Here is a 21,501-nt window from a genome sequence, read left to right as displayed (position 1 = left end):
AGGAAAATCGCAGGTCCTGATCTAAGGCCTTGGCGATCAAACCTTCTTAATTGAATCATGGATCTGAGATATCCTCCCCATTCAAGCACTTGAACACTAGAAACAGTATCTTGTACTGGATCCTGAACTTGACTGGAAGCCAGTGCAGGTGAACCAACACAGGGGAAATATGGTCGAACTTTCCCACCAAACACACAACTCTCGCGGCAGAATTGAAAACCCGTTGGATTCGGTTTGACAACTTGGTGGGAATACCATTTAGGAGAGCATTACGATAATCAAGGTGGGCGATGATAAAAGCATGTACTAGGGTCTTGGTGGATTTTTCTGAGAGAAAAGTTCGGATTTGTCGTATCCGATAGAGACCGTAGTAGGCATTGGCACACATTTTGTTTACATGTGTCTCCATGGACATGTTGCAATCGAACCATGCACCGAGATTGTGGACACATTGGACTGGTTTGATATCTGTCCCTCCAACCGTTATTGATGCAATGTTCACCTTTGCAAGCTGCTGCCGTGTGCCAAAGATGGCAAACTCAGTTTTAGTGTCATTGATCATGAGTTCATTTTCAATATACCATGCTCTAACTTAAACTATGCATCTCTCGGTGGCTTCATCGCTTCAGTCTGGGATGTTAGTGGCATTGGTTTAAAGGCAAGGTACAGCTGATTGTCATCTAAGAAACCGTGGGCAGAAGGTAGATATTTTGAGATGAGGCTGTACAATCTTGACACGTAAAAAAAAAGAGAACGGGGCCCAGGCAGCTTCCCTGTGGCACGCCACATCTAATCGTAAAGTCCCCCGAATCTCCCCCCTTTAAAACAACGCGTTGCCTCCGGTATCTAAGGTAACGGCTTAGCCAGCCAAGGGCACTACCACCCACCCCAAAGTCAATGTTCAAAGTCTCCAGAAGCTTGGAAGTGTCTACAGTATCGAATGCTGCACTGAGATCCAGCATCACCAGGAGCACGACTTCTTGTTTATCCATGCTCATGAGAATGTCATTTTGAACCTTGACTAGAGCAGTTTCAGGTGAGTGGTTCTTCCGATAGGCGGATTGCACCACAGGCAGTGGCGCGAAAGACTTACTATGTACAACCAGTTGTTGGACAACCGCCTCCTCCACTACTTTGGAGATAAAACTCTGGTTACTTACAGGTCTGTAGTTCGAAAGGACCAGATCAAGTCCTGACTTCTTAAGTATTGGTGTTAGTAGAGCTGTCTTCCACTGGTCAGGTATCAGGCCTGACTCAAGGGACCGATTGACTATCTCAGTGATAATCGGAGCAAGGTCACCGACTGTTTGCTTTAGGAGCCAGTTCGGGATAGGATTAAGACCACATGAAGCATTCGAAGAGCTCATAATGATCCGCTTTACCTCATCTTCCGTAAGAGGTGAGAAGGCCTCAAGAGTGGACGAGGGCTGTGATGTCACAGCCACAGTTGGTGCCACGTTGATGTTGTGAATCTTGTCTCTAATGAGGTCAATCTTGCGCACGAAGAACTCACCGAAGTCATTTGCCAGTGTCTTGATATCATAGTGGTCAGAGAGCTGGACCTCATGGCTACCTTTCATGAAAGTGTTAATAACACGAAACAACTTTTTCGAGTCACTGTCACATTCATCAATAAGTCTTCTGTAATATCTCCTCCTGGCAGATATAATTGCCCTCGAGTACTCATTCCGGAGTTTTCGATATTCTGAAGCGGCTGCTGAAGACATGTGACGTTTCTTCTCCAGCCTTTTCCGTTTGGATCGAAGCTGCTTTGATGGCCATCGAACCACGGTATCATTGGTCTCGTTTGTTTCGTTTTGGTGATGACAGGTGCGTGTTTGTCAAGCAGTTCTGACAGGGTGTGGTTATACTGATCCACAAGAGTAGTCACTTTTTCATGCGAGCTAATAGCGGAGCATAATGGTGATGACCTAATCTCAGCCCTGAAATTATTGACATTGATCTGGCGCAATCTCGGTAGGTGTATGTATGCGTAGTCGCTTTGGGTTTCAGGAAGATAAGTTTTGCAGGAACAAACAAATGATCCGATAGCCTCAAAGTAGCCCGTACATCTCCAGATATAACCTCTTGGGACTCCCTTGTGAGAATGAGATCCAGGGTATGTCCCGAGATGTGTGTTGGACCCCTGACATGTTGCTTCAGACTAAACATTTGCAGGAGATCATTGAATAGCCTAACTTCACGTTTTTCAGGCATGGCCATATGTAGGTTGAAGTCGCCAGAGATAATGAGGACCTCCGGGGTTATAATGAAGGATTCAAGATATTCCGAGAATTCCCGAATGAAAACCCCAATGCAGTCACCACAAGATTTTGGCCTGCAGATCACAACATTCTTTATCATCCGTGATTGATATTTCAAGGTCCATTCGGAGCATTCAAACGAATCCTTTGCAAAACTGTCCCCTAGCTTTATATCCAAATTCGTACGATACATCAGCCCAGTACCACCACCTGACTGATCACCTGGCCTGGGGACGTGGTTGAAATTGTATCCCTCGATGGAGAGCGAATTTACAGTGACAGTGTCAATTTCCTTTAACCATGTTTCTGTGAATGAACAAATGTCAATGTCTTCGTGAACAATGTAGTCAGTGATGTCAGCCACTTTATTTCGGGTTGATCGAGCATTGACGAAGGCAAAATATAGCCCTTCAACACCTTCCCTAGGAACATAACGCTTGGCAGTGTGTTTATACAAATGTTGGCTTGTTGTTGTTTTGAAAAGTGCTACTGTATTCACTGTATTCGAATGAACTTAGCTTTATGATTTCAACATCACCAGATGTCACTCCAGATGAACACAGCATCCCTACTACCTGTCTCATATACCTGGGACCTTTGGTGTGGGATGCGACTTTTTGATGAACACAGCATCCCTACTACCTGTCTCATATACCTGGGACCTTTGGTGTGGGATGCGACTTTTTGATGAACACAGCATCCTTACTACCTGTCTCATATACCTGGGACCTTTGGTGTGGGATGCGACTTTTTGATGAACACAGCATCCCTACTACCTGTCTCATATACCTGGGACCTTTGGTGTGGGATGCGACTTTTTGATGAACACAGCATCCTTACTACCTGTCTCATATACCTGGGACCTTTGGTGTGGGATGCGACTTTTTGATGAACACAGCATCCCTACTACCTGTCTCATATACCTGGGACCTTTGGTGTGGGATGCGACTTTTTGATGAACACAGCATCCCTACTACCTGTCTCATATACCTGGGACCTTTGGTGTGGGATGCGACTTTTTGATGAACACAGCATCCTTACTACCTGTCTCATATACCTGGGACCTTTGGTGTGGGATGCGACTTTTTGATGAACACAGCATCCCTACTACCTGTCTCATATACCTGGGACCTTTGGTGTGGGATGCGACTTTTTGATGAACACAGCATCCTTACTACCTGTCTCATATACCTGGGACCTTTGGTGTGGGATGCGACTTTTTGATGAACACAGCATCCCTACTACCTGTCTCATGTACCTGGGGCCATTATGGTGTAGGATGCGACTTTTTGATGAACTCAGCATCCCAACCACCTGTCTCATATACCTGGGGCCATTGTGGTGTGGGATGCGACTTTTTGATGAACTCAGCATCCCCACCACCTGTCTCATATACCTGGGGCCATTGTGGTGTGGGTTGCGACTTTTTGATGAACTCAGCATCCCCACCACCTGTTTCATATAACTGGGGCCATTATGTCGTGGGTTGCCACTTCTTGATGAACTCGGCATCCCAACAACCTGTTTCATATACCTGTTGCCATTGGTGTGGGATGCCACATCTCGATGAACTCGGCATCCCCTCCACCTGTCTCATATCTCTGGGGCCGTTATGGTGTGGGATGCCACTTTTTGATGAACTCGGCATCCCCACCACCTGTCTCATATAACTGGGGTCATTATGGTGTGGGATGCCACTTCTTGATGAACTCCGCATCCCCACCACCTGTCTCATATACCTGGGACCATTATGGTGTGGGATACCACTTCTCGATGAACTCGGCATCCCCACCACCTGTCTCATATACCTGTTGCCATTGGTGTGGGATGCCACTTTTTGATGAACACAGCATCCCTACTACCTGTCTCATGTACCTGGGGCCATTATGGTGTAGGATGCGACTTTTTGATGAACTCAGCATCCCAACCACCTGTCTCATATACCTGGGGCCATTGTGGTGTGGGATGCGACTTTTTGATGAACTCAGCATCCCCACCACCTGTCTCATATACCTGGGGCCATTGAGGTGTGGGTTGCGACTTTTTGATGAACTCAGCATCCCCACCACCTGTTTCATATAACTGGGGCCATTATGTCGTGGGTTGCCACTTCTTGATGAACTCGGCATCCCAACAACCTGTTTCATATACCTGTTGCCATTGGTGTGGGATGCCACATCTCGATGAACTCGGCATCCCCTCCACCTGTCTCATATCTCTGGGGCCGTTATGGTGTGGGATGCCACTTTTTGATGAACTCGGCATCCCCACCACCTGTCTCATATAACTGGGGTCATTATGGTGTGGGATGCCACTTCTTGATGAACTCGGCATCCCCACCACCTGTCTCATATACCTGGGACCATTATGGTGTGGGATACCACTTCTCGATGAACTCGGCATCCCCACCACCTGTCTCATATACCTGTTGCCATTGGTGTGGGATGCCACTTTTTGATGAACCCGGCATCCCCACTACTCTTATATGCCTGGGGCCATGGTGTTGAATGCAACTTTTTGATTTACTCGGCTATGTCTTAGCAATCATGATCACTTTACACATGTTACAGGTTGTTTACCCGTTAAACTATTAGTTCACTGCTGTATCGATTTTTGCTCAAATATGATTGACTATTTGCAAATTTCAGTTTTCTTTTCCTCTTACTCTGTTGAAATGTCACTTCCTTTTTTCTTTAGAACAGCTGTGATATCGGCTCACTAATGTCCAGTCTTTTTGAGTGTCGCAGAGAACAATCTCGGGTAAGGAGCAATTTGTGATGAAAACTGCATACTTGGGAACATCTTATCATTTATCAGAGTCCATATGGCACTGTCGTTAAATATTTGCTCAAGTCACACTTTTGTCGAAAAAAGTTGATCAGCAGTATACAATTTTCCCTGGAACTGATGATTGTTATATAACGACAGGCAGTTTCTTTCTTCTGAAGGACGACCGGGAATCGAACCCGGTGTAACAGTAACAATTACCCCCCTGGAAAAAGTGTCCGGCCCTATTCTGCAATATGGTTCTATTGAGACCCTGACCGTCAATGGCTCAGAGATTGAAGCGCATAATAGAATCCTTTGTTTCCCGGGCATTCTATCCCAGGACATTTCAAACTTCTACACCGGGACCTCAGTGGCCACAGGGCCATGTTCTCATTGCTCTACTTCACTTCAACATACCCTGATGAGGTATTAAATAGCATATATACAATACGGAAGGACGTTTTTACAGGGGAGGGGCATACCAGACTGCTACACTGGCGTTAACTCGCGCTACATGTACTCCCCTATGTTTGAAGGCTGTGCCAGTCACCAATTGCATCATTTTACCAGCTTTGTTTCGATGTTCCATCGTGTGGTTCGTGAATACGGCACTATCACGAATTCCAAACAACTCCTTTAGAAACGTTGTCTGGACAACAAACATCACACCGATTATCAAAAGAATAGTAATGGAAATATCGGAGATTCCCAAATGTTCTTTTAGGAGGAAGTAAGCTAAGATCCCAACCATTATTGTCGTGGAGTAGAAAATGGCATTCGCAACTCCAAAGGCTAAGGCACCAAGCCCCAGATACAGCAGATAGTTCGTGAATAAGCATGCAATTCCAAGAAGTATGCAAATTTGTTCCTCGGCGCAAGGAGAGGTTCTCCTTTAACAAGTCCTATCACGACCAAGAGAAGTAACCTTAGTAGCGTGCAGATCTAGAAGAACGACCTTTCGATGCTTCCTATTCCTTTTGCTTTTTTGAAGCCCAGCATGCCTAGGGCAAAAAGCAAAGCAGATATTGATCTTAAAGAAAACCTGACTGGGCGGATTTTTATCATTTTCATGATGTTCAATTAGTTGGTAAATGAGTATCCCGTTATTTCGTTCTACTGGCTGCGAATGAAATCTCCCGTGGTCACGATGACGGGTTCCATCTCTGTAAAGATTAGCGTGATTACATCGCAGGGGTTTGTCCCTGGAGCCTTGTCCCTGATCTTGGTATTTAGAAGGCACTCAACACAAGAAGACGTTAGGAATTGACGTCTTATCTGCTCTAGCCTCCTTACCTAGTCCTTCACCAGCGCCAAATATGTGTGTCCCCGTATGAAAAACCGCAGTCACGTACGTAACACATACGATGAAAGCATTCCACTCGACGACAGCGCGGCTGGAGATCCAAAGTTCGAGCGCCATCTGCTTCAGAACCGGCTGATTCGACAAGTGACATCCCACACCATAATGGCCCCAGGCATATGAGACAGGTGGGGGGAATGCCGAGTTTATCAAAAAGTGGCATCCCACACCATAATGGCCCCAGACATGTGAGACAGGTAGTGGAGATGCCGACGAGTTCATCTAGAAGTGGCATCCAACAACATAATGGCCCCAGGTATATGAGACAGCTGGAGGGGATGCCGAGTTCATCCAGAGTGGCATCCAACACTAATGGCCCCAGGCACCTGAGACAAGAGGTGGCGATGCTGAAAGCATAGAGCTAAGTGCATTTGAGATATGGCATCGCATGAGCATGGATCCAGTGAATACAGTTGCACTTTTCAAGATAACAACAAACGAACATTTGTATGAACACAGTTGAACCCTTTTTGTTTCAGGACCGCTTTGCTTTGGTGCAGGCATCATGGAAGATGAGGCATGGCTCCGCTCCAATCACGTGACTTACTGCAATCTTCATCGGATACTCCAAAGCGACACGACCTGGATGAAAAATGTGATGAGTAAGTTATTATTATTATTATTAAAACAATTTATATAGCGCCTTTTGTAAAACACTTCAAGGCGCTTTACCTTTAATTTAGGTTTGTTATTTAGGTTTTAATGACGAGTATGCAAAATGTGATATGTAGATCTCATTCAAATGCAGATTTGAATGAAAATCTACATGTAGCTTGCCATGAGTAATAAAAGTATTCATAACAGGTGCCGATATTTCACTGTGAGCGGATCTGTAATTTCGTGGCTGCCGCAGTAATACATTATTTTCAATTTACTCAAATCCTCAATCTTTGTGGATAAAAAGATGGTTTGCTTTGAAATTGTCGGCCCTTTTGTTTCGTTGTGTTGCAAAGATATACTTTATTCTCGGTTTTAAACGACCAGTCCGTTGGCCTTGTCCCAATTCACGATTACAATACTGCAAAGCCACATCCATGAGTGGAGAATGGAGGCATGTCGTCAAGAGCGAATTTTCAGTGTCTGGATTGGCCAGATCAGCAATAAATTGACAGATTTGACGTAACCGGCTGGTTATCATTCTGATATTCTGACCAGTCACTATAAAATCAACACCATTTCTTCAATGAGCGGCAAAGCTAAGATTACACACTGCGGGTCTATGCTCCGGATTGGCTTGAGCGTTATAGCAGTACTAAATTATGACCGCCTCATTGTTGAAAAGGGGCTGGACAAACTACACGCTGAACTGGTCTTTTAAACCGTAAAATAAAATATCTGATTCAAGCTTTTGTGCATTTTGATCAGCCAAACGCCATGCATGCTGGTGTGGTGGACAATGACTCGATGCTTCTCGGCTTTGTCGATTTTGTGTTTGGCATGTTTACAGTAATATTGATATCTGCTTTCAGCTAATGGATTCGACTGAACTAGGAGGGGCAGTCATAAATCGAACTACAGGCCAATTTCCCCGCTCGCTGCTACAGCAGAACACACATGATGATCGAGTTCAATTCGAAGATGGATCCGAAATAGAGAGTCAAACCGAGGCCCAAGACGAAGTGAAACGCATGATGTATCGGGTCGAGGAGAGACCATCAATCTTGATGGCGGTTATTTTTGGATTCCAGGTACATTTCACATGTGTGTAGCCAAATAGCCTGTTAGTTAGTTACTATGGTAAGCTTAATTTAGCCAAGTAGCCTGATAGTTAGTAACCGTTGTTCAAGTGCAAGATCAAGCTTTATTTAGTGAAGTGGCCTGGTAAATAATAACTATGGTTTAACCGCACAATTTCTGTACTCCAATGAACATTTTACATTTATCACTGCATGTTAAATCCATTGAATATACTTGAATAAGGCTGTCATCTTGCATGCGAAAATTGATATACATGTAGAATTAACAGCGCGTTGGCACTATTTTCAGCAAGTCATGGTGTGTATTAACACTTGTGTTGGCCTGCCATTGCTCGTAGCCCCTTTCATTTGTGCCGGGGATCTGAACCTTGTAAAAGCCGAACTCGTCTCTACATTCCTCGTCACATGCGGGATAGGCACATTTCTCCAGACAACAATCGGCGTGAGGTAAGTGGTACAATTCAAAACATGATCTTGGTGATCGCGCAACTGTGATAGCTGCAAGGATGACGGGAAGGAGCAGGGTGGAGTGGAATGCAACCGAACAGCCCTTACTTGACTTTCACTTGACCTTCACTGTTCTCTGAGTATGACGATATGTTGACATCTTCCTCCACACAAAGGCCCTTTCGCAGACGTGTGTTACAGGCCAATGGATGTTGGGGGTTCGATCATTGTCAGAAGACTGCTGTTTAGATGTTTGATCCATGACTTGTGGTGCACGCCAGTGGGTGTTGGGGGTCGATCATTGTTTGAAGACTGCTGTTGAGATGTTTGATCCATGACTTGTGGTGCACGCCAGTGGGTGTTGGGGTCGATCATTGTCTGAAGACTGTTGTTTAGATGTTTGATCAATGACTCGTGGTACAGACCAGTGGAAGCTGGGGTCAATCACTGTCTAAGGCTACTGTTTAGATAATGAATATTCCGCTTTCAGGCTTCCTATCATGCAGGGTGGAAACTATCTCATCCTCCCAGCCGTTGTAAGCATATTATCAGTTGACCAGATGCGATGCCCAGATCTCGCTCGGGGTGAGTAGCCTGCATTTGTAATGTTCTCTGACATGATAAACCCATTAACAAACTCTGTGAGTGTGTTTAGTCGAGATGCCCTCGTGAACCGAATTACCACACTACTACATTCTAGGTTCAGAAACAGAGGCATTATGACTTTTGCACTGTAAATGATATTAGTAAACAATTGGTGATTTGTGAAGAAACACTATTCAAACCATTATATATCTTCTACCTTGGGTCTTTCATTCCATCTGACTTTCGCATGAAAGCATCAGCCTTTTATAATAATAAGAAGATGAGAACATTTTCAGAAAAACAATAAATGAAAGGTTTGCCTAAATCTCCACCTTGGTTCCCTTGTCAATAGTATAACGTCTTTTTTTCTTTTTCTACAATTTCTCCTGCTTCTTCTACCTCTTGAGCGTTCAGCAACCCTTATCCTAGCCCGTTCTGCACGATTTTCATGTTATAGATTTTCCTCTCCTCAAACTGGTCGGTGGCCAATGCCACGGAGGCCAATCTCCACCAAACTAGATTAGCATAGTTTTCTTATTCCCTGCAGGTAATGAATCAATTCTGTCGAATCATTCACTCTTCAACTCCACATTGAATGCAACTCGTCTTAACGAAACAAACATAGATCGAACAGAAGTTTGGCAGATTCGAATGAGAGAGGTAATGCAATCAAGGAAAGGTTGAAGACGAACATGATATTAGCCGTTTATCTGCCAAGACACGCATCGATATTAGTAGTGCTTAGTAATGTCGCTTATCTGCCCAGGCATGCATCAATATTAGTTAGAGGTGTAGTTTATCTGCCCTCGCACTCATCAATATTAGGTAGAGGTGTAGTTTTTCTGCCCAGGCACGCATCAATATTAGGTAGAGGTGTAGTTTTTCTGCCCAGGCACGCATCAATATTAGTTAGAGGTGTAGTTTATCTGCCCACGCACTCATCAATATTAGTTAGAGGTGTAGTTTATCTGCCCTGGTACGCATCAATATTAGGTAGAGGTGTAGTTTTTCTACCCAGGCACGCATCAATATTAGTTAGAGGTGTAGTTTATCTGCCCACGCACGCATCAATATTAGTTAGAGCTGTATTTTATCTGCCCACGCACTCATCAATATTAGTTAGAGGTGTAGTTTATCTGCCCACGCACTCATCAATATTAGTTAGAGGTGTAGTTTATCTGCCCTGGCACGCATCAATATTAGTTAGAGGTGTAGCTTATCTGCTAGCCCGCGTATGTCATGCGCCTATGCGGCGGAGCGCCTAAAATGCCGGCTTTGGGGTCCAAAAACGTTGGTGTCCGCGCCTAAAAAATCGGTAAATTTTCGTGCCAAAAACGATGGTCCCGTAATCTTTGGCAGACAATGACTGAGAAACAGCTATCACTTTTTGTTGTGGTACCATATATCATTGTCTACTGTTTTCAAGTTAGTCATCATAGGATCAGATTTGGGGGCTGCAAATATTTCAAACAGACGTTCTGGAATTTCTATGAGTTCTCGCCTTATACAATCAATGCCAATCTAGTCAAAATTGTAATCTGGCTCATCTCTTATCTGTTGTATTGCATACTATAGGTCTTTATACTTCCTTAATCTATTACCTTCCAAATAGCGAAGAACACTTGTTCCTTGGGGCCATTTAAGGCTGTTCAAAGGCACCAAATTAAATTGAATTTGCTGATGAATTTCTGTGCTACGGTTAGAACAAGGACTGCAGCAGTATATTGAGAATAGGCAGTGCACACGACGCTGTCCCATTTCACTACATCCGGTCACATGCCAGCTGCACGCGTTCTCGGGTTTGTAAATACTAGTATACGCATTCTTAGAGTATATCATATCATGCATATGACGTTTATGTTAAAATGCAGACTCAGCAATATATTGCAAGGCACTCGCAGTACTTGTCACGTCAGCAACCCGTAAACAAACAATTTTTATCGCAACGGTTTGCAATTATGACTGCGATTGACGATGCATGTATGTACAAATACTTCTCGCCTGGGGTAAAACCGGTAATCACTGTGTAACTTGATCATTGCGGGCCGCAGCTCATACCGATTCTTGACCATCGCAATCGAGAGATTTTTGCGTCTCAGGCTCCAGCGCTTGAGTTGTTACAGTAGTATGACAGGCGAAGTGTTGTTTTATTCGATCTAAACAAAAATTTTATTTGCGATAAGAGTTTTTATCTGCAATAAAACTTTTTATATACAGTAAAACTTTATATATCCAATAATATGTTTTTATATGCTGCCATAAGTAAATTTTGGCTTATTGAACATACATGTACCAAATTTTCAAGTAAAAATTTGTTTGTGCGAAAATATGTTTATATGCAATAAATTGGATTCTGGGAAGGGAGTGACGTCATGGATGTAAACATTTCTACACGTGCTTCACCACGTGTTTGTGAACAAAGACTGGCTTTGTGAAGAATGTAGGCCAACATTCCTGTCTCATTGCAAGTGCAGTGTAGCACGCCGAGACACTGGGTGTGCATCGGGTATTGACATCCGCCGATTGTGATAACCGGAAAGGGGTGGCGGTAGTGGTCGTGGCAATGGCTAATTGGCAGATTTAGGACGTAAGGCAAGGGAATGTGAGATGAGTGTTGGGTCACTTGTCACTTGTAAATGGAACTCGTACAGAGGAATAGTCTTTATCATCGGCAGTTAGGCCCCTTGCCCTGCCCTGCTCCTCAAAATGTTATCAACTTCAGTTTTCCCTAATATTGTCGACCTATACCCCCCTCCCCCAGAAGGGCACGATGATCACCATGAAAACAGTCCTTCTCACTCTTAGGTCATCACGTCACTTCCTTTCCCAGAATGCGAATTATCGAACATATAAAATGTTTTCGCACATAATTATAAAAATGCGAATGCTTGAAATGTTTAAAATACCATAATCTTGTTATCGCATACAAAAAATACTATCGCACAAATTGTTTTCAACAACTGCATAGAAAACGTGTTAACAAATAGAAAAAAATTATTGAAGATAACAATTTTTAAGATCGAATAAAACAATACTTCGCCTGCCATACAGTAGCGTGTACGGGAGATATTGAGGCAAACGGTTAACCCTCTGGTTATCACCCATTGGCCAAAACCTAGGAAAAATGCTAGGATAGTGCCAAATATCTTAAATCTATACATAACTGATAAAAATATGAAAAACAATTTTTTTTCATTTTTTGTAATGCATTAATTCATTACGCACTTCTCCAATTGACCACAGTTGCTGTGGAGCAATATGGTTTTGGTGTGGGTATTTCCGGCTTGATCCAATATGAACCCTTTCAACCCACCCCAGAGACACCTGGGTGCTGCCACCTTGAATATATGAATATTTGGATTTGGAGATAAACAAAATGTGCTATACAGGTATCACATATGGAATATTGATAATTAGGGTTATTTATGCCATTTGGTGAATAACTAATAACCCAAACTAACCCTAAACAATCGGCACTAGAGTTTCACTTGCCCTCAATGCAGTAATGCTATTGTAAAGAGATAATAAATCTGTAATTATAGGACAGTGGGGAGGCTTTCCCCTTTCGTTCTATCCTTAGAGTAACCAGACTAAAGTCTGAATTCTGTGAACAGCATTTATATTATTATTCATTAGCGGGTTCATTACAAAGCTCAAACCCGATTTTATGCTGAATGCTGCGGCAAGCAGAAAATGCATGCTGCATACCGTCTGCAGACTGGGGGTTTTCTCATGAGTCAATAGAATCTAAGGTTTGGAATTAGGGGACCATATCAGTAGTTGCTTTGCGCCAACTTTTTTTCAAAGTTTGTTTTCTTATATTTGAATTACCTGTGAATCATCTTGCAGGAAGATTTTTTTGGGTGTGCATGACAGATGACGTACTTAATACAGAACATGTATATTGTATCGGCCTGTTGTGCCTCGTGCGCCTGGTTGATTGGCCGGCAAGGTTGGGTTCGTTTCAAAGGCAGCATTTCATGATAAAAAGTGCTGAATGACATGGGTAAAGATAATTAAAGATAACAGAATGAAGAAACCCAGGGAACAGAAAACCATTGTATATCAAACACCCACCTTGACAGTTCTCCTCTGTCTCTTGATGTCAAGTGAAAATACCGGCCTCTTTGACATTCTAAACAGGTGTTGTTAGGCCAAATAAAAAAATTTTTCAGGCAAATGTTTATTACTACAGTCCTCGTCACAAGATACATCCTAGCTGATTAGCATCATGTAGGCCCTACGTGCTAAATCCGTGCGAGTCACACATACATGTAGCGTGCCAGTGGATGCACTTGGTTCACAGTTAAAGGAATTTAGGCCTACACCCAAACTCGTGGTGTATCGCAAAGCCTGTTTGCACAACGGCCTAGATAATCTTTGTTCTACCGTTTGGCATATACCTGAAATGGCCTCTTATTTTTTAGTGTGAAAATCACATGGCAACTGTTGAGATGGTCCCCTAATTCCAGATCTTAATTTTAATACAGAAGTTGGCTTAAAGCAACTGCTGATATGGTCCCCTAATTCCAGACCTTAGATTCTATTGACTCATGAGAAAACCCCCAGTCTGCAGACGGTATGCAGCATGCATTTTCTGCCCGCCGCTGAACGCTGTGAGTTATTGTCATACATAATGTAGTCCATTATGCATGTAGTCCATAATGCATGTAGTCCATGTACATTACTCAGCCCTACACATACAAGACATGCAAGACGCGTGGAGCTATTGAAAAGATGTGCATGTATGTCAGTGTACTGGGGTGTATTCGACTCCCCGTTCTCGAACCAAGAACGGTGTTCTCGAAGGAGTCGAACACGCGAGAACGCATTCGGGAACCGCTCCTGTTCCCAAATCCCACATCCCCTCGTCTGCTGGTGCAGCGGGAACAGACCAAGAACAAAGATGGCAGACAAGGACAGTTCGTCTGCTTTTTACGTTATTTTTTGTGCGATTTCAACAAGAAAACAATATCTTGAACAGCTTTAACCTGCTCTACAACTTAAAAATGTAAATATGCACTTGTACTAATAGTCGACGAGACGTAAGGCGGAAAAAGGGACTTTATCGCGCCTTGTTTGTAACTTGCCGGCCTGGTTTTCCCGTGGTCCGTTTTCCCCTGCCAGCAAGCTAAACATATTGGCTAAGACACATCCAAGTACTTAAGAATCCCTGGTTCGCAAACCTTTTCGTTTCTTTCCGCTCCAAATAAGCATTCTTATAAAATTCGGATCATCTGTCTTTGGAGGGAGATTTTGACTCCATGATGACTTTAAGCACCGATGGGGTATTGGAAAATGAGCTAGGACAGGGCACCAGTTCATTCATTCCAGGCGGTGGAGAGTGATGACTGTCAGTCCAGACTTTTCCAGTCCAGTCCAGTGTTTTGTAATCCATATTTTTCCAATACCCAGTGTCCTGTGTGTAGCTACGGCAATCAACTCAATTTCAGACCGACAATATGGTACAAAAAATTACCGATTTTTTAGGCGTGGTCACCGACGTCTTTTGGACCCCCAAAACCGACATTTTAGGTAGGCTCGCGACACACGTACAGTTTCAATATTCGAGAATAGCAGGATTTCGGCATAACACAGCATTGTGATTTATTCCAGCTCCAAGGTGCAATGATCATGGCGTCCCTCGCACAATTTCTTCTTGGTGCATCAGGCATTCTCAACACACTGCTGCGGTTTGTCGGGCCCATCACGGTAACGCCAGTTATCATGCTTATTGGTCTATCACTCTTCCAATATGGCACGGACTTGATGCAGAAATATTGGGCAATCGGAGCAATGTAAGTTGAGCTCTGGGATGTCGTCGAGGGTAATGCTACAGAGATACAAAAATACTAGTGGCAACAGCGCCGGCTTAGTGTTGAAAGAATATAGACAGACTACCCTGCCATTGGTAACTCAGACATTACACGCATGGTGTTAATGAATGATTGGTAGACTTCCCTGCCATTGACAACTTGAACATTCCAAGCTGATGGAGAACCGTTATTTCAGAGTACAAAATTGCGGCGGAGGGTTTGCAATTATTCCCTGTAAATGATGAATGCTCTTGATTCCAGGACTACTGTTTACTTGGTCATCTTCTCCACACTCGCCCTAAATGATGAATGCTCTTAATTCCAGGACTACTGTTTACTGGTCATCTTCTCCACACTCACCCTAAATGATGAATGCTCTTGATTCCAGGACTACTGTTTACTGGTCATCTTCTCCACACTCACCCTAAATGATGAATGCTCTTGATTCCAGGACTACTGCTCTACTGGTCATCTTCTCCACACTCACCCTAAATGATGAATGCTCTTAATTCCAGGACTACTGTTTACTGGTCATCTTCTCCACACTCACCCTAAATGATGAATGCTCTTGATTCCAGGACTACTGTTTACTGGTCATCTTCTCCACACTCACCCTAAATGATAAATGCTCTTAATTCCAGGACTACTGCTCTACTGGTCATCTTCTCCACACTCACCCTAAATGATAAATGCTCTTAATTCCAGGACTACTGCTCTACTGGTCATCTTCTCCACACTCACCCTAAATGATGAATGCTCTTGATTCCAGGACTACTGCTCTACTGGTCATCTTCTCCACACTCACCCTAAATGATGAATGCTCTTGATTCCAGGACTACTGCTCTACTGGTCATCTTCTCCACACTCACCCTAAATGATGAATGCTCTTGATTCCAGGACTACTGCTCTACTGGTCATCTTCTCCACACTCACCCTAAATGATGAATGCTCTTGATTCCAGGACTACTGCTCTACTGGTCATCTTCTCCACACTCACCCTAAATGATGAATGCTCTTGATTCCAGGACTACTGCTCTACTGGTCATCTTCTCCACACTCACCCTAAATGATGAATGCTCTTGATTCCAGGACTACTGCTCTACTGGTCATCTTCTCCACACTCACCCTAAATGATGAATGCTCTTGATTCCAGGACTACTGCTCTACTGGTCATCTTCTCCACACTCACCCTAAATGATGAATGCTCTTGATTCCAGGACTACTGCTCTACTGGTCATCTTCTCCACACTCACCCTAAATGATGAATGCTCTTAATTCCAGGACTACTGTTTACTGGTCATCTTCTCCACACTCACCCTAAATGATGAATGCTCTTGATTCCAGTACTACTGCTCTACTGATCATCGTCTCCACACTCACCCTAAATGATGAATGCTCTTGATTCCAGGACTACTGCTCTACTGGTCATCTTCTCCATATTCATGCGTGAACTCAAAACTCCCGTGGTTAGCTGGTCCAAAAAGAGACGTTTTCATGTTGTCTGGATACCCTCATTTAAACTATTCCCTGTAAGTAGTCACATATGTCAGTGCAGTGACATCAAGCAGAGATCCATCTAACTGCGCGCGGGTAAAGGTAAAGGAATCAGCAGCAACATCCATGAATAGACAGGCCCGGATCACCCAGCTAAACAAAATGCAACTCTTTCGCGCGAGACACAAATCGATCAGGAAATCGTGACCGCTGCCGACAAAAACGAGGCTTGTTACATCAAGCATTGAAGACAATCTTGCTGGAAGTGTATAATTCTGTGGAAATAAGTGTGTGTGACCAACCCCATCACCTTCCTGGGGAGGGTAGCCGTGTTCTGAGCTAACAGTGCAGTAGGACAGTGTTAGACAAATGGGAATTATCCAAAGTTGATATTCAACCAGGAAAGTCTGTTGTTTCTGAACCATTGTACATGTTGTAAGATGTCAACATGAAAACACACCAGGCAGTCTTAATTTTTGCTGTCCTACAACACCATTGATTTTTTCGTGTTTTTTTTCAAGAAATAAAACAGTTTTTTGGGACCTTTTGTAAATTGACGATTACATAATAAAGACAATAATGCACTTTATTGTAATCATCATGATCATACAGACAACAACATTTGCGACATCCTTGTCAGAATTGTTAAGAAGATATCATAAGTTGTAGGTGTTGATATTAGTATGAGCTAGACTGTTTAAGACCTGATCGTGTATTATTCACTGTGACGCTGTCAATGAGGAGCCAGTCCTGTTTGTTCTAGCGTTGTTCTGCATAGACAATCACTACTGAATTGAAACTGAAACAGTTATTATGCTAATGGAGAGAGAGAGAGGAACCTTACCTCCTCAATAATGATTTAGACAATAATTTCAGATTCTCCTGAGCCTGCTGATTTCGTGGATAGTATGTTTGATCATGACGGCCACTGGTTCAATCACGGATGACCCGAGTGATCATGCCTACACGGCAAGGACTGATGCAGCTCTTGACGGGTTGTACCAGGCAAAGTGGTTCTTTGCACCATACCCAGGTAGGAAGGGTTTAGGAAAGATCATGAAAGTTCATCTCTTTAGAGATGATAACCATGGGTGCAGGGATAGATAGTTGGCCCGTTCATCTCCTCAGCCGTAATAACCATGCATGCAGAGGTAGATAGTTGGCCCTTTCATCTCCTCAGCCGTAATAACCACGAGTGCAGGGATAGATGGTTAGCCCGTTCATCTCCTCAGCCGTAATAACCATGGGTGCAGAGGTAGATAGTTGGCCCGTTCATCTCCTCAGCCGTCATAACGGCATGGGTTTCCACCAAGGTTTGTTTAGCTTATATACCTTATATTTGCATTTTCTCGCCCATGTAGGTCAGTGGGGTCTTCCCACCGTGAGTGTGACAGGCTTCCTCATCATGTTCGTGATCTTCATTGGCTCTATGATCGAGTCGGTCGGTGACTACTATGCCTGTGCCAGAGTCTGTGAGGAGGCACCACCACCCCTGCATGCGATCAACCGGGGACTGGCCATGGAGGGTTTTGTATGTCTAATAGGTGGCTTGTACGGCTCAGGCGGCGCACTGACATCCTATTGTAGCAATATCGGCGCCATTGCGATAACAAAGGTAAACATCTCTCCCCTTTTTACGTACAATTACCAATAAAATGTACACAAAGAAGGACAATCGTTCTCTAATGGTTATTGCATTTTCAGGTGGGAAGTCGACTGTGCTTTCAAATAGGCGGACTGATATTCGTCCTGTGTGGAGTGATAGGTAAACTCGGTGCCGCATTGGCCATGATACCTGAACCTGTTCTCGGTGGACTAATATTCACTCAGCTAGCTTTCGTCGTGGGGACGGGGATGTCCAATCTAAGTCACGTGGATCTCAACTCCAGCAGAAATCTGTCTATTTTAGGATTTTCGGTGACACTCGGTCTGGCGATACCGTCATGGCTTAGCCATGGAAACTCTTTCGAAACTGGTGAGTATGGGCAGCATGCTACCTCCATGCATTTTCATCAGTAGCGATGGTACAAAAAGTGTCTTACTTAAGTCTTTCTCAGTTACCTATAACACTACGCATACAGTCTTTAGAGCATTAGTATCGGTAATAAAGGTATTTTCTATATAATTCTCCCCAAGTGGGCCCTCTACGTACAGTCATTTCTTTTTATTTCTAGGCAATGACCAAGCCGATTTATTTCTCAATGCCTTGCTGTCCAACGCCCTCTTTATCGGAGGCATGACAGCGGGTTTCCTTGACAACCTCGTTCCAGGTGAGTGCTTACTAAAGCTTGCAGAATACCTTGATCTATGGCTCACTGACCGGTCCTCGCATCACCCTGACCGGATGGTCCCAACCATATCCGTTGTGTTCTTCTGAAGGGTTGTTCCTGTCGTCACACTCCTATCACTGGTTTCCCTTTCTTAATAGGCACTCTTCGAGAACGCGGTATGTTGAACTCCGCTCGTGGCACTGACGAAGATGCTCAAGAAGAGGATCACCTCAAAGGAAGCTTACGAGTCTACGATCTTCCCTATATCATGCCTTGGGTTAGGAGCGTAAAATTCTTCAGATACATTCCATTCATGCCGACCTTTGACCCAGAAACCTTGACACCTTTCAAAAAATGTCGAAAGAGGAAGGGCAGTAAGAAGAGAGGCCAGAATGGTTTGGCGAAAGTCGTGAGAGCTCCTGTAGGGGCAAACTCTAGTGACGTTTAACGCTGCAAGGACGGCGATTATCAGTCAAACCTGAGGGAACCTAATATGCGGCGTAAATAATAATGTAATGTATTCACAAATGTATCTTAATAGCATTCCGCGAAGATGAGGTCACTGCAGCTGCTGCCCTCTATTTCCCCATCGCTGAATTACAGGCAATGTCGGACAAACATGCGGTTTCGTAATTGATTCAGGCTTTCTAACTAGGGCAGTTAGATTCAATCTGGCACATGTCCGAGTGTTGGAAATACTACATAATTGTTCTGAATATTTCTTTCTCTGACTCTATGGTATCATTCATGCTAAAAACAATGCAGGGTCAAAGATAATTGACTTTGAAATAAGCTCAAATGCGTAGAAATAAGTGTCGATGTCCGACTGTCACGTGACTAAAACGTCATCAATTTCTTATGCAAATGACCTTGTGAGCTATAAATAGTAACTTCGCGGAATGCTATTACCATAGCTTCAGCAGCCGGCGGCCGTCTCTACTGCACCACGAACAAGTGTTCTGATAATGTGTCTTTGTCATCAACAGCCATGTATACAATCGACGATTATATACACAATCTTAAAACGTGCTGTAAGTGTATGCCTTGCCTAGCTTACCGCTGATCGAGATACAAATAATGACTGCGGTCAGAACATTGGCGCTTCCGAGATTTTGCGTATTATCAGCTGCGGTTTCTGCCAAAGCAAACACCTCAAAACTATTCAAGTAATGTCCCAACTGATATAGGGTATCGATTGTGCAAATACAAATTGACATACTCACCTGACAAATGTAACCAGATCAAAATTTTGCTATTCGGGTCCTTCGGATAACAAGTTGCCGAACATGTTGTCGAATGTTGTCATGTGTATACAGCGCCAAATTTTTGTTGCCCAGGTGTGTTGCCGAGATGTTTCCAAAAATGTTACCGAAAATGTTGTCAGTGTGTACAGAGCTGAGGACACACACAGAAATTGGTTAAATTTTCAGCTAGGTTGACCCCCGTGCTCCTAGTCTAAAAGGACCCAAACATGCTCCCTGTATAGCAGGTCTCCCATAGCACAAGTTTATGTGGCCTGTCTGACTTGGCATACAGTCATGTTTTCGAGTTAAGAGGTGTTTGTTTTCGGTGTAGGCCCAGGGGCAGTGATGTTGGGAAGTTGTTGTGGTTGGCCTTGGGCCATCATGTAGGGTTGGATTTTGATCCACTTATTTCTACTTTCACTCTGGTCCTTCTAATATCGGTGTTGCAGGGATGATTAGTTATTTATCGTTATATAAGTATAGGAAGAGACTATTTGGCAAGCCCGGCTCACCAAACAGCGCCTTTTTTCTGTCCCAGATGGAGAGCCGAACTCATGCATATTCAACCATCCAGGAGCTCATTATCATTCGTGGCAACACGGTCAGCAACACTGGAGTTACAGTGAAACGCCTTTAGAAATGCACACTAATGCATTTAACATGCTTATCAGTTAAATCACGTTTATGACTTTTTTTGTAAATCCATACAGTCATGTACATGTACATGCTTCTTCATGGATTATTGACCAAAACCCGAGTTCAGTAACAGAAATTGAATCGAGAGCGGGAAGTCGGCCATTGTTAAATATGCGCATGTAAATTCGAATATGACGTCACTGCTCTCTGATTGGCCAACATGTTGTAACCTCTCCGGCTTGCCGAACAGGGTGGCTTTTTAGTGCTGTTTGGCAAGCGGCTCTCCAAACAGGACAAAAAAAGATGCCTGTTCGACGAGCGGCTTGCCAAATAGACCCGGTGTAACCATCTGTGGTTGTTCCCCATGTGTCAGCGTTTCCAAACAATAGGCAGCTAGAGAGACCACGACTTTTCAATAGGGGGGATACACAGAAAAACTTGTCAATCTATTTTTGAGCGTTCCCAAACAATGAGGGGAAACACTCACACACGGGAAACACTCACATATATTACACCGGCCATAAGTATATACGCCCTTCATTTCATTTCTACATGCTATGCATGCATGCAATGCACGAGGTAATGCATGCGTTAATGCATTAGCTAGGCCCTGGCCTTATTTGCTTTTAGGATAGGCTCATGTCGTGTAAGGTGAGCGCAAGCATTTACACGCCCTCAGTGGCTTATAGATTTGCCGTATAGGCCTATTTACATTGTACTGGTTTTATTCATATTTTAGGTGTTCTGACTCATGAAACATGTCTTCGTTGTATGTACATTATTATTAATAAACATTTAGTTGAAGTTGTTTCCCACTCACCCATCATTTAAATTTTTTGAACCCAACCCCACACGGTGGGTGTTATCGATCAAGTGTAAGGGGTTACACAAACACCAAGGTTTGATAAATTCAGCAAGA

The 21,501-nt window shown here is 43.6% G+C and overlaps 1 protein-coding gene across 2 annotated transcripts; it reads left to right on the top strand.

The window, feature by feature from the left end:
* The first annotated feature begins 6,876 nt into the window (after positions 1-6,876).
* On the top strand, positions 6,877-21,397 carry LOC135503365 (solute carrier family 23 member 1-like). 2 transcript variants are annotated; one of them, XM_064796918.1, is made up of 12 exons: positions 6,877-6,995; positions 7,863-8,081; positions 8,380-8,537; positions 9,028-9,122; positions 9,670-9,782; positions 14,739-14,920; positions 16,347-16,467; positions 17,309-17,465; positions 17,794-18,047; positions 18,137-18,407; positions 18,607-18,702; positions 18,861-21,397. In XM_064796918.1, the coding sequence occupies exons 2-12, from the start codon at positions 7,866-7,868 to the stop codon at positions 19,148-19,150; spliced, it is 1,953 nt and encodes a 650-aa protein (XP_064652988.1). In that variant the 5' UTR covers positions 6,877-6,995; positions 7,863-7,865; the 3' UTR covers positions 19,151-21,397. The 2 variants fall into 2 exon arrangements, with proteins under 2 accessions (XP_064652988.1, XP_064652987.1); XM_064796917.1 differs by lacking the exon at positions 6,877-6,995 and adding an exon at positions 7,208-7,245.
* Positions 21,398-21,501: the final 104 nt, after the last annotated feature.

The sequence above is a fragment of the Lineus longissimus genome, chromosome 19, assembly GCF_910592395.1.
Source record: "Lineus longissimus chromosome 19, tnLinLong1.2, whole genome shotgun sequence".
Lineage (NCBI taxonomy): Eukaryota > Metazoa > Nemertea > Pilidiophora > Heteronemertea > Lineidae > Lineus > Lineus longissimus.
This window is presented reverse-complemented; position numbering and strand designations above follow the sequence as displayed.